This window comes from Sphaeramia orbicularis, chromosome 11, assembly GCF_902148855.1.
Source record: "Sphaeramia orbicularis chromosome 11, fSphaOr1.1, whole genome shotgun sequence".
Classification (NCBI taxonomy): Eukaryota; Metazoa; Chordata; class Actinopteri; order Kurtiformes; family Apogonidae; genus Sphaeramia; species Sphaeramia orbicularis.
The window spans coordinates 7,875,328-7,889,403 of NC_043967.1; the positions used below are offsets into that span (position 1 = coordinate 7,875,328).

Sequence of the window (14,076 nt, forward strand, 5' to 3'; positions counted from 1 at the left end):
AAGTGAACCACTTACCTCATCGTATCGGTACATCATCTTCAGGCCTCTGCAGGATTTGTGCTTCTCCACGTAACGTAGGGCACACTCCAGACAGAAAACTACATTGTCTGTCTCCTGAACCACCTACAAACACAAAAACCAATAACACTTAACTCTGCACTGCAACAGGAAAGTGAAGAGGATCGATTTTTGTGAAACATGTGGAAATCTTATGTTGTGTATTCATTGTGTGTTGCTGTAGAAGCTAACAGCTACTCTAACGTTGCTTTACGGCATGAATTCTAAAAATCCTTTCCCTGAAAAATATGTTAGATATTATGAGTCATACATAGTATAGTTTCAGAATAAAAAGCTGAACATTCAGACTGCAAGTAAAAATGGACCTGATCTGGTTCACTTCCACATGTGGTCCTGTGGCAGACGCAGATCTGATCTTTTACAATGTGACCTCAGTCTGAACGTCTTCATGTAGGTTTTACAACATTCCAGACTGAGAACTGTCAAAATTTAGCATTGGAGGGAGTCACTCAAATACTGTAAAGCAGATGTGAACTTGATCTTAAACATGTACAGTGGTAAAATGAAATAAAAACATCATATATATCAGCAGAACACTGACAGGGACCATCATACTGCCCAATGACTCCTGATAAGAAGTTGATTAAAAGTAAGATTTTGGATGCATGACTTTCACAGTTTGCTAGTCCTTTCACTGGGGTTAATGATTTGAACACATTGCAAGCATATTGGTTACGTATAAATACATAAAACAATGTGAGCAGCCAAATAAAGAAATCTGATGTGATCTGTGAATCTGAAGTGAACTCTAATGCTTCTGGTGTGAATGGATCCTGTGTCACTGTCTGTTTGAGCTCTGCTGTGTGTTGTGTATTCACCATAGACAGGTAGCAGAGATGCTGACAGATCTGGCAGCGTCTCTCTGAGGACTCCAGTGCTAGCCATTTGCCACGGGGCTTCTTGCGGCCCTCTCCAGGCCCGAGGCTGCCATCATGAGTGCCATACCGGGCAGAGGAGTGCAGACCTGCCTTATAAAGTTCCTGCCGTTGGCGCATCTCAATGTTCCTGTTGGAAAGGAAAGAGAAGTAGGAAGTTTGAGCCTTTACTCATCAAACCTCTGATGATGTTCAGCTGTCGCAATGTTTCACTTGCACATGCAGTTCTTGGACTTACATGGTGTTGCCAATTGTACAAATTATAGTATAGTATATGAACATGAATGCATGTGTGGGATGCAGGGGATTCTTCCTCAATATTTACAGTGCAAAACAGGTTTCATTGTCTACTCTAATAAGTGTAATCAATATTGTGCAGATAAATGAGAAAAGGTGACTGACAGGAAAATAAATAATTGAAAACTAATCCGAATTGCCCAGAATCTACAGATATTCTCACAGATTTTGAATTGTCATTTTTTGCATGAAGTTTGCATTTTTCTTGACTTTCCTGCAACTTGGATGGAGCAAATGTAACACACAACAATTTCCCCTGGGATTAATAAAGTATTCTGATTCTGAATACATTCCCACCATGAACTCATCAAGAAAGGGCATGAATTGGTGCCCCCCCCCCGCCATTGTTCAACTGAACCCTGTGTGTAGGCTCACTGTAGTGTCCTACCTGAGGTCTTTGAGTAGGGTGGAGATGGTGGTGAGGAGAAGGCTGTTGTCCCTCTTGGACTCAGCGGTGGCGATCTGGTACAGTAGCTTCTCCATGGAGAAGGGTTTGGCTATACGACGGCATTTCAGGTCCTGCAAACAGACAACAAATACAACCTCAGTCAGTCACTTCAGAGCTGGTTTATCAAATGTTTTTTCATTATTTGTGTTTCCCTGGTTTGTTCCACCTTATTTACATATTTACCTGATTTATTTACATTTTCTTACAAATATGTGAGTAAAGTGACTAGAATGAAACTACTGCCAAATGAGGCTGAGGTCTATCAGTGTGCAACACTTATGCAGTGAAAGGACTCTGGTTTGTCATTCTTCAGTAAAAATGGTCCCCATTTGTGAGACATTTTCAGGGCCAGCTACACAATACAGCACACTGTATGAATGTCATATTACCCTCGAGAGCAATCTTTGCTCTGGTTGTGCATATGTTGCTAGTGCTGAAGGCAGGGGCGATTCTAGAATCAGAGGTTTAGGGGTGACGAGCACCCAGAGCGCTGCCTTGCCAGGCAAGAGAAATTTCACTGTTTAGTACATTTTAATGCAATTTCAGACCATTGTTCCCATATTTGTGAAAGAAAAGTGTAACATTTTTTGGGTATGAGAAACTCTGTGACTAAACCATCAAATCTGATTAAAGTTATTTAAATGCTGAGCCACAGTAAAAGAGGAATGGATTGGAATCATAAAAGAAATATACCCTAATCCTAATTTCTGGTGGAAGACAATCCTCCATTTTGATACAGCAGCTCCTCTAACTATATGTATACATATAGGCAAGAATGGGTTTAACTCCAGAGGAATAGTAGTGTCTGATCTACCAGATCTACTTCAAACACTGTCTGCACATGACAATACTTTACAGGTTCTATCACTGGAACACACACACACATACATATCTACATACACACACACACACACACACACACACGTAAATATATATATATATATATATATATATATATATATATATATATATATATATATATATATATATATATATATATATATTATATATATATATATACAGGGTGGGGAAGCAAAATTTACAATATTTTGAGGCAGGGATTGAAAGACAGTGTATGACCAATTAGTTTATTGAAAGTCATGAGAATTTATTTGTCACAAGAAAACTGACATAATAGAAAATGTTTTCATTCTGTGTCCTCCTCCTTTCTCAATAACTGCCTTCACACGCTTCCTGAAACTGTTCACTCAAATATTCGGGTGACAACTTCTCCCATTCTTCTTTAATAGTATCTTCCAGACTTTCTCGTAATAGTTTTGCTCATAGTCATTCTCTTCTTTACATTATAAACAGTCTTTATGGACACTCCAACTATTTTTGAAATCTCCTTTGGTGTGACGAGTGCATTCAGCAAATCACACACTCTTTGACGTTTGCTTTCCTGATTCCTCATATGGGCAAAAGTTTCTGAAAAGGTATGGATAATAGTGTTAGGTATGATTATGACATCAATATATGTTTGGTTTCAAAACAATTGACGTAGTGCCTGCTGAGAAAAAACAACTAAATGTTCATTGTAAATTTTGCTTCCCCACCCTGTGTGTGTGTGTGTGTGTGTGTATATATATATATATATATATATATATATATATAGTATAAATGTACATGAACCAATATATATATGGAATAACACTTTATCATATACTGTCAAAACATCAGCAAACCAGCACTTTGGTCATTTGTTTTCCAATTAATCTGATTCAAATATGTAACATTTAGCACATTTAATCTCTGAGGCAAATAATATCTATAAAACTGTAGACCAGTGTATATGTTCAGTGTCTTTCTGATCCCCTCTCTCTCTTTGTGCTTGAACCAAAAGGTAAATAACCAAACAACGTGTTTTATATCTAATAAGAGATATAAACTGGCACATTTATTCAACTTACAACATCATTGTAACAGAATATTTGGTTGGTATGAAGTTACACTCTTATCTGAATCTGGCTCTTTTTTTTTTTTTTTTTTTTTTTTTTTTAGAAAAAAACAAAAAAAAAAAAAAAAAAACAATTGTATGTTCCTGTCTACACACACACACACACACACACACACACACAAGGAGTTAATGGTCATCCAGTCAGTTGTCCAAGTCAGATAAAGACAGTAGGACAGTCCAGTCCAGTTCAAACAGACAACAGAGGTGGACTGAACCACTGGAACAATTCCTAACTTGAAAAATCAGCTAACTCCCACCTAACAGCATAAACAGTGGTCTACGTTTCAGTGCAGCAAAATAGGGACTGGTGATGATAATAATTTGCTGGTATTAAGTGGTAGAAGTAAACAAATGTCCTGGTTTAAACCAGGTACTTCCACCACTACTAGGGCTGTGCGATTTTGGCAAAAATAAATCCCGATTTTTTCCTCTAAAAACTCAATTTTTGATTTTGATTTTTGGGTAAAATTACAAAAGACAACAGACAACCTCAAATCTGTGATGGCATCACGTGATGGGCCCACAAAAGTTTTTTTTTTTTTTCTTTCATTAAATCTTTATTGAATGAAGTACAGTATAAAAACAATGTATACAACAAGAAAATAACATAACAAGTTTGCCAGGGGGAATACACATTGTCCAAATCAGAGCAAATACTGATGGTTTTTATAGCCTTTTTGTTTCCGGATTTATCTAACAGCTTTAAATAAAGTTCAACATCTTTCAAAAAATAAATAATATTTGGTTTTATGTTACAGATCTTACATTTGCGAGTGAAAAATTTTGCAAGCAAGAGAAATTAATTATTATTATTATTATTTTTTTTGTTTTGTTTTCCCTTTTTGGGGTATCTGGGCCCACAAAAGTGATACCACTCTAAGACAGGCATCAGTCGTGCATGCGTGGACCATGTAATATGAGTGATCCCCATGCGGTTATACTTAAATTGGGGGATCAGTGCGTGGAAGAGACCAACCCAGGACACACTGGAGGGATTATATCCTCGGAGCTGGTGGATGTGTCTGGGCAAAGGGCTGTCTGGGCTCCTCTGCTGAGGCTGCTGACCCCATGACCCGGATCGGAAGAGGACAGTACGGTACGGATCGGGACAACGTAAGATACTCATACACCTATACCAATACAGCTTTATTTCAATTGCGGGAGCTGTGCGTGAAACCACACTGGTATCACTACTGCGGGCTCATTAACAGATTTAAAGTCCTGTCAGTACACGGACCTCTGTGAAGACCACTGTCACAGATAGGAGGAAGAGCCTACGGTAGCCTGCGGGCGTGCAACCCGGAGGCTCGAGGCTGGGAGGCACGAGAGAGATGAAATGAATTTTTGTTGTTAAAATATTACGTTTCAAACATGTACTGTATATGGTTTTGATATTTTTCTAGCATGTTAAGAATGGACATAAAGTTAACAAGAAAAAATAAAATTTTCAGCAACCTTCAGATATTTTAGGGTGTGCTGGGAATCAATTTAGGGGCGCTTCAGCACCCCCAAAAAATGGGCTAAAAACGCCCATGGCTGAAGGTATACATACTTTCCATCACCGTAATGCCTGTAATGACAGTAAAGAACATTTTCCTCTCTTCTGTTAAGGCTCTAATGAGGTTCAAAGGCTTTTCTCATGATCACAGAAATCTAAATACCTTCTCCTGGGAGATCACTTCCAATTACTGCTTTAATGTCAACACACTGAGAATCATGCTCTAGGTTTTATGTTCATTTATCCTTTACGGTTTCACTTGCTCCTGTAGTCAACTTACCATAAATCAGAGCTTTAACAGCCACTGTCCACTGGGGGCCAGTGTTGGAGACATAACAAAGCAGGAAATATATAATAGCGAAAATACACAGTTAACTTAGTGCTTATGCTTGAAAAAATACTGACATCCCTCCTCTTATTATATTTAGGGATGTGATAATACTGAAATTATATTTTAATTGTCATGTGATTAAAGACATTATTGTTTGTTTTGTCGACTTTATGCCACCACTGAATATGTCTACTAATAGTTTAGTATCGTAACTTTTTGGAAACCTATATAATTAATAAGATTTCTGTTCTTTTATTGATACAAGTAACACATGTGATATTACTTAAATATATAATGCCCATTAGTGAAATATTCTACCACTGTACAAAATATAAATAAACCACTGCAGTGCTAGGTCTGTATTGACCTCATAGTAGAAAAATGAGACACTATTAAAAAAAGAGTGATGGGCAACGACTTTAAATAATGCTAAAATGAGTACTTCTGCAGAAGATATGTATGTATGTAAAATATTCATGATTAAGTCAAGTAAGAGCCATATAATGATTATGCAACAAGAAGAGGTCCTCATTCTGCTGAGATCTACTGACCTTTGCAGCCTGGTAACCCAGGTTCATCCAGTGTGGTGTGGCAAAGTGCACCGTCTCCGACACACTGTATCCGCAGCACACTTTAGACACGAAAGCACCAGGGAAGCAGACCACGAACTGACCACTCCTCTGGACTGTACGGTAAACCTTGATGCCTTCACGACATAGCACCTCAGGAGAAATCTTAAAGATTGAGGAAGAGGACAGAATGTAAGAAATACATGCACATTTGTGTCACAGGTGGTGATAGAAGTCAAAATAATAATAGTAGCAATGATAAGAAATATTCTATGACAGGAAAAGGCTGACTGAACTGAACAATAAAGTAAGAGATCTAACCTAAATCAAAAATACTTAGATTTTTAATTTTATTCAGTTTATTTATTTATTTATTTTTTCAATTATTCAGAACTAAGCCTGACAGTGATGTTCAGCTGCTATCAGAGCAAAATTCTGTTTATACTGATAGTTTGTAAAATGTTCATCAATCTCTCTGTCTCTAGTTGGTAGTAACTGAATAAGAGATTTAAAAAACAAAAAAACACAGATAGATTTAAGAAATATCTTTTCATGTTCACACATTACACACTGACCATAATGTTCTTCTCCAACATTTCTAATCCTGGGGTGCCATTGGCCTGAAGCAGTGTATGGACCACCTTGTCCAGCTTCGCCTTCTCCTCAGCAGGGACAGAATACCTGTAGAAGGACGTAAACACACTCACATCTTTTGTCTCCTAAACCCAGGTGAATGACTGATGACAGAAGGACAAGGGTGGTCTTTTTTCCCTCCTCTTTTTCCGGTTCCTTCTTTGTGCTTTGTACTTATTGCTTCATGTTAGACCAGGGATGATGGGTGATGAGGAGCCCAGCGTCTACTTACCAAATGCAATCAGCACCAGTGTGTAAGTAATCAATATATGGAAGGCGGTTTTGGTCTCGAGACCAGCATGAGGTAGAAAAGACCATGCCAATGTTAAGCCAGGGAATGGTCACCCCTGTGGAGAGAAAGGGTGAAGAGAAAGAGAGGAAGATGTCATAAGTAACTGCAGATGACATATTAGAAATAATGTATGTAGAGGCAGACATGTCAAAGGTCAAATGTTTGGTAATTAACAGGGTTTTGAGAATTGTTCCACATTCTCCTGATCACATAATGATCTTCTGTGGCTTATTTTGTCTCCTTTAGTTTGATACACAGGAAATGATGGGTGTTCTTACCAGGCACAGCACCCAGATGCCTCAGAATGGATCCAGAATTATTAGGGAGGACAGTGAGGTTCCATCCATGTCTATGGTAAAAGGGAAAAGAAAAGACTTAATGGAACCTTTTCCCCAGCTTTACTGGGAAAACAATAGACTCCAACAAAGTCCAGAGACCTTTTTTTAATCCAATATTTACAGGACACTTACTTTGAAAATGGCTCTGACTTTCCTGTGGGGAAACCACTCCCATGTGTACTGGTGTCTACCTTCCCACAATGCACTGCCACATGGCTGTCTCTCTGCTCCACGATCCTCCAGTACTCTTGCTGTGAGAGAGAAAAGAAAAGCTGGTCAGTGGAAGAATGTGTGAAACAGTTGCACTTCACAGTCAATCTCAAATAACTTTATCCAGTGTGCTGGCTTTAGTCTGTCAGGGAACGCCTAACTCTATTCTAAATAATTTTCTGATACCTTTACATATTACATTGTTTCATTCAGCAACTTTGTGATACCACTGAGTGTGGTATCACATCAGGCAGGCGCTAACACTGTCAAAGGGCAAAGTCAGTACCAGGGTGTCTGAATAGTTCAAACTGATGGAATGAAATAAATATATAGAGTCAGCCATGACAAAAGCTGGTCAAAACCTCTGTATGCAAAGGGAAGGTGTTTAAATGCTTTCTCCTTTTAGCAGAGGATTCAGTAGACAGAGATTTATTACCACAGAGCAGTTCCCAGCTTTAGAATTTTAGACAACAGGTCAATATGGATACTCAACTGTTGGTAAAAGTCAGTACAGCAGAAACATTAGATACTTCCTCATTTTCACTTCAGGATCACTTTAGTCACAGGTGCCTCTTTAAAATAAAGGGAAACATAACATGCTGCATACTTTTAATACCCCTCAGCCAGATATAGTGTAAGATTCTGTTGAAAGTTACTGCCCTATAATTTAGAGTAGATTGTCCTTGTGTAAAACTTATGACATAGATATTTATATTTGAAAGTACTCAGATATTATAACTGCACAAGGCCATTTGACCTTGAAAAGTAGGTCATGGTGACCTATTTTCAACAGGCTTCTGCTCCATGTCAAGATGAATCCAGAGTATATATTTGGTGCAGATATTTCAATGCATTCTTCAGATAATGCGATTATGTCATCGAGTGGACAGATGGACGGACAGGCAAGACAGACAGACAGACAGACAGACAGACAGACAGACAACAAAACGATTACAATACCCCTTGGCCGAGGGGTAAAAACTTTAAACTGAATTATCAAACATTAAACATATAAACTTCAGAATGACTAAATGTACAACGCTAAATAATATTTTTTTGCTTGTTGCTTGTAAAAAGATCTGTTCAAACCGGGCCTCTTCTCTGCTCACATACAGGGAAGAGAGAGTTGTGGCTGAGCGAGCAATAGACTAAATGGGGTGAGTGACTGTTGATAATAAGTTTCATCTCTCAAACAGAACTGCACCACCCTAAGAGCAAAATGAACTAGATTCCACCACACACTGACAGTAGGTCAGAAGTGATGATTTAAAAAGGTAGTTATTGCAAGAGTCTATACTATTTTTTATAAAAATGTTGCATATTTTGGCTTTAAATATCTTGGTAAAAACACACAGGAAGTATGCATTGTATGAAGGACACGCAAACCCACGTAATATCTACTAAGTATTACGTGACAGTTGATTCTCTCAACATCAGTTTTCTTTTACCAAGTCCTTATGAATACTCCTTTCCACCTTCCTCAGCCTTGTGTGTGATGTATTTTGTTGAACTATTCAAACCCCATCCAGTTCTTCAATTGAGATGTCAGCATACTCACCTCGACCTCGGCGGCCCCTGGTTCCTTGTTAAAGCACATTGTCATGGTGTTCCGGGCTATCCTGAAGAAGTTAGTCAAAGACACCGATTTCCCCTGTAACAAAGAGACATTGAACATTATGAAACATGGGATGCTGAAGACGACTGAGGAGACTGACACAAAAAAACTTCCTTCTACATTCAAGAATCTGCTGGAATTTTTGTACCGCATATACAGTATGCACATATATGTCTAGGATTCCCTCAATTTGACCCTCTTCCATGGACACTCCTGCTACAAAGCGGCTTTGAAGGTGACCATAAATCCGACAGCTCCAGGCCCCAAGATGTATGACTCTGCTGAAATATGACCTTGCTGAATCTATCCTACAGACTCAGTAGATCTTTTTTTTCCCCCATTCCTTCTAACGTGCGCAGAATGTTTTAAAAAGTGACTGACAACACTCGGAATTATGGGAGCTATGGGGTAGTAAAATAATGTAACTAAGTAAGACGACAAAGTAGTGACCAAATAAGTACTGACAATTTTTTTGTACGAGTCAGTAGCAGCACTTATCCTTGTCTTTCCTGGTGTAATTAGAGATAATTATGCTCTTGACGTGCACTTTGTTCTCTTGATAGAAAAGTGAAATATAACCTCCTCTCAGGGCTATGTTGAAAAGTGCATAAAAATCAGCCCTGTGGAGAAAAGTGATGGGTCATATCTAGACAAGCCTGTCATGTCATGATGGTGTCGGCCATTCACTACCCAGCAGCAACAGTACTTCCCTAGTTCTGAGGTCAGTGTACTACACTGGGTCACATCTGTTGACAGCATCTCAATAATTTGGAGAGAGGGCATATAAAGGGATTTAGTTTCCAAAAGAACAGAAAGAGAAAAAAAATCCAATAGGATCTAGATTCTGAATAGGTGTGAAGAGGAACGCGAGTCAACATAATGACTGTATCAGGATGTTGTGGCATGACAAAAATGTGTCTACACAATATGTCTGCAAACAAATATCCATACAAAACTGTGTTTTAATGATCTGGACAGAGGTGTAAAATGTCACACATTCCAGAAGTAAAGCTTTAACTTTTTTTACTTAAGTTACCTTGTTAAGTTGCTACATCTAAAAATCTGATGTGCATTACTCTATACACTATATATTATTGTCTCATCTGTGCAAGTTGAAACCAAACTTGATGTTGGGAATGGGAACACTGACATAAAAGTAAAACTAATCCCCCTTAATACTAAGTAACAAGCAGGTTTTTGCAAGTATAGGAGTAGAAAGTACAGATATTCATGTTAAAATAATACTAACAGTAAGCTGTAACTAAAATCCATTTGTTGACTATCAAATTAATCAAAAGACTTTTTAACCATTTTACAGACCAAATAATTGGGAGAATAATTGACAATGACAATTACAAGTTGCAGTCCTAAAGTCATGAAAAAGATTTCAAACCTAGTTAACTACCATAACAAAGTCAACAAGAGGGCAGCAGGTGAAGAACATGTGTTTGGAGAGAAAGGGAGTGCTGGAGAACAGGGAAAATTGCTAAGAGCAAGGGCATGGGCTGAAAGAGAGGAATCATGGAGAAAGGGGTGGATTAAAGGAGCTAGAGGAGGCGGGACTTAAAAGAGGGTGGGACATGGGGGAGAGGGGGTTGGGGGAAGGGCTAATTTAGGGGAGGGCTGCATTTTCTCTGACCTACATTTCAGCAAGCCAGAATCAACACAGCTGCCAGCAGCCTCTCGTGTGCATGAGTATCTATACTCTCACACACTCGAGCACAACAGCTGACCACCTTACCGCACACAGCTGCACAGAAATACTTAACAAAACCACAAGATGTGTAAGGTACACACACTACTGCTGCTTCTCAGCTTCACAACAAAAAGCAGACCTTTACAATGCAGCTACATGAGACATTTCAAAGCACTACTGCATGTAAACAGTCATGTAAACCTTTTATTTTAGCTTTTGTAAACCGCACATGGAAGTGAAAAGTGACAACAAAGCTGAATAAAAAATTCAATGTGCATTAGTGACTTTGTGGTAAAAGGTACAGTAAAACCAGTCAAAGCAGGCTGTAACAATTTTATGCACAGCTTAGCTCCATCTGAAGATAAGGAGCATATTCTTCACTTGAAACTCCATGTTTAGTGGTGACACAATTAAAGGAAGATGACTGTTTACAACTCATATTGTGTGCTGTCAGTTTTCTGGCTCTGCTTTTAAAGACTGCTCAGGTGCTGACAACCAGTTGCATTGCACTGAATGTGTACCTACAGTGTATATCACAGCTTCCAAATTAAGATCTGCTTCCTGCAGCTACAGTCTTTTACATACCTTGATGCTATTGCAACTGATAATGAATGATGGAAAAGAAAGATACCCAAAGAAGCAACAAACAACTGATCCTGAGACAGCAGTCAATAACAGGTGACAGATGTTAGAACTGTAGTGTATTAGTTTTCTCCATCATTATCTTCATTAATAGCATATTATAATTCAAGTGGTCAGATAGGAACAAGAACTTCCCCCTTATTTGGACTCTTTAGATCTACCTGTGTAGGATTTGAAAGCTCAAAGGTGTTTTGAGACAGGTAGGAGAGGGAGGAGGTAAGTAAATACAGGACTGACAGCTGTAAAAAAAAAACCACAGTTATACTGCTTTACTGTGGCTCCAAATTGAAGTAATAGTGGTGTGGACAAAGAAGAAAGTGTGTATTTTCAAGTACTGCCATTTTCCCCTGATTTCAGTTCCACCAGCTTTAACACATTTCACCATCTTGTGAGGACTAAAATGAAAAAAGTAATACAAAAAGAAGATTGATTTACATGCATCTTGTATGTATGTTTCAAATTTGTGGGATAAACAACATGTCTTCCTCATCCTTACCTTGTAAATACATTTGTGCTGGTCACTGAGAATGCCCCTGTCCTGCTCCTCCTCCTGTGCCTCCCCATGCTGCCTGTCCTCCTTGCCTTGTTTTTCCTGAGCGAAGAGCCGGCGCCGGCCCGCTTTGACCTGAGCCTCCAGCTCCTTCAGAGGGTGATACACTCCATTAGTGCGATGGTGGCCTGCCGCCCCTCCTACCATCCCACCTACCAACCCATTCTTGGGCTCGTAGCGTGGGAGTACCAACGCACTAGGTGCGGAGGAGTCCGAGAGGCCCTCCAGAGGGCCTCGACGTGCCTCCAGGTTCTTTTTCTCCTGCAGAACCTCAGCCTGCAGTCGGAGGCGGTCCTCAGTGTTGAGCGAGTCATAGGAAAGCAGGTACTGGAGGTAAGCCTCCTGCAGCTTGGCCAGTCGGTCCTGTGCTGACTTGGGGATGCGCAGAAGGTCAGCTAGCTTGGTCCACTTCTTCAGGTCCATAACTTGCTGCATGCCGCCCATGTCATTTATGAGCTGGAAAAAACGTGCCAGGTCCACTTCGCAGCCACCTGCATGGAATAGAAGGAAACAGACAAGGTTAAAAATAAAGATGAGTGGACTAACAGACTCATAAGTATGGCTGTGTACCTGTGTATACCAGTGTGTTTTAGAGACTGATACAGCTGCTAAGTACTTGTAAATGAGAACTGATACAATAACATTTTTTTTTTATGGAGAAAAAATAACAGAACAGGATTATAGACTAAAGCAGGGGTGCCCAATCCTGGTCCTCGCGAGCCACTATCCTGCATGTTTTAGATGTATCCCTCTTCCAACACACCTGACAGTCATTATCAGGCTTCTGCAGCGCTTGATGATAGGCTTCTCATTTGAATCAGGTGTTTTGCAAGAGGGATACATCTAAAACATGCAGGGTAGTTGTTCTCGAGGACCAGGATTGGGCACCCCTGGACTAAAGCAATGTCAATTTGTAGTAATGTACAACAACTAGAAAGCTTACAATGACCTGAGTCAGCCCAAACGCTTTGAATATTAAATGATGCAGGTCAAACTACATAAAAGGGTTTCTGCTGACTCTATTCTTCAAATCTGAGGATATGCACTGTGCCTAAGACTGCCTCAGGTTCTTGTTTTAAACATTTTATATTTTAGCTGTTCTAATGATTATAAGATTAAATAAAACAATTACCATATTAAAACAGTTACAAATTTTACTGTCTCTTATTTAATATCACTGATTTATTACAAAAACACTTCCTACTTCTGTACAGATTTTCCAACTACTTAACAGGCAAATAAACCAATAACTGTTCAAGCTCTTATAGTAAAAAAGGGATGAGTGTAGTAAGCTTTGTGGCATTACATACCCTAAAGTTTAAAAGACTCCTTTCTACACAAATATACATTTTTATTTGGCAAATCTGGCAGCACTACCACATCAGTGTAATGTCTTAACAGCAGTTACAAATGAAATGCTTGTCATAAAATCATGCTTTATAAGACCCACTTTGATGAATTCTGCAAATTGTAAATAACACAAAAATTTGATGGTGGTGGCAATTCTATATGCTGGTAAAACTACATAAAAACCTTTTAATATAGCAAGCACACAAAAGTTTGAGAATCACTGTTTTTGAGGGTACAATTAAAATAATCATGGTGAAATATCTCATCTTAATTTACAGACAAATATGTTATGTCTACACAGATCTGTCTGTGTCACGTGTCTAAACGAAATATATCATAATACAACATCAAATCAAATCAACATGGCCACCATCTTAAAGCATCTGCTCTTTTGGCTAAATGTAGCCTTTCCTCCAACCCAGTTCACTTTATTTGAAATGGCCAATTGAGCTGTCACCTTCCTAAATGATCTGAACTTTTCAATGTGCCAAACAGACACAAATTACTGTTAATGTCGAACTGATGGGCACACTAAGGGAAGTCATTTGGAACCAGAGCATGTTGGCTAGCTGAAACCACTTCACTGTGGGTCACTGGCTGCCAGGTCTCTGGCTAACAGCCGCATTCCCATTGTATTCACAATGTACTCATCTGAATACAGCTGTTTTCTAAGCCTATAAATGCCCAATGGTGTAAA

The 14,076-nt window shown here is 39.0% G+C and overlaps 1 protein-coding gene across 1 annotated transcript in view; it reads right to left on the reverse strand.

Annotated features, from left to right (window-relative positions):
* The window catches only part of jarid2b (jumonji and AT-rich interaction domain containing 2b), a 172,192-nt gene that overhangs the window by 3,002 nt on the left and 155,114 nt on the right, over positions 1–14,076 (reverse strand). The window contains exons 8-17 of the mRNA XM_030148010.1: positions 11,976–12,520; positions 9,085–9,177; positions 7,449–7,567; positions 7,257–7,327; positions 6,919–7,033; positions 6,629–6,734; positions 6,036–6,218; positions 1,639–1,769; positions 897–1,083; positions 16–123 (exon numbers count right to left, since the gene is read on the reverse strand). Of these exons, the coding sequence (XP_030003870.1) occupies positions 16–123; positions 897–1,083; positions 1,639–1,769; positions 6,036–6,218; positions 6,629–6,734; positions 6,919–7,033; positions 7,257–7,327; positions 7,449–7,567; positions 9,085–9,177; positions 11,976–12,520 (1,658 nt within the window). The remainder of the gene's footprint in view (positions 1–15; positions 124–896; positions 1,084–1,638; positions 1,770–6,035; positions 6,219–6,628; positions 6,735–6,918; positions 7,034–7,256; positions 7,328–7,448; positions 7,568–9,084; positions 9,178–11,975; positions 12,521–14,076) is intronic.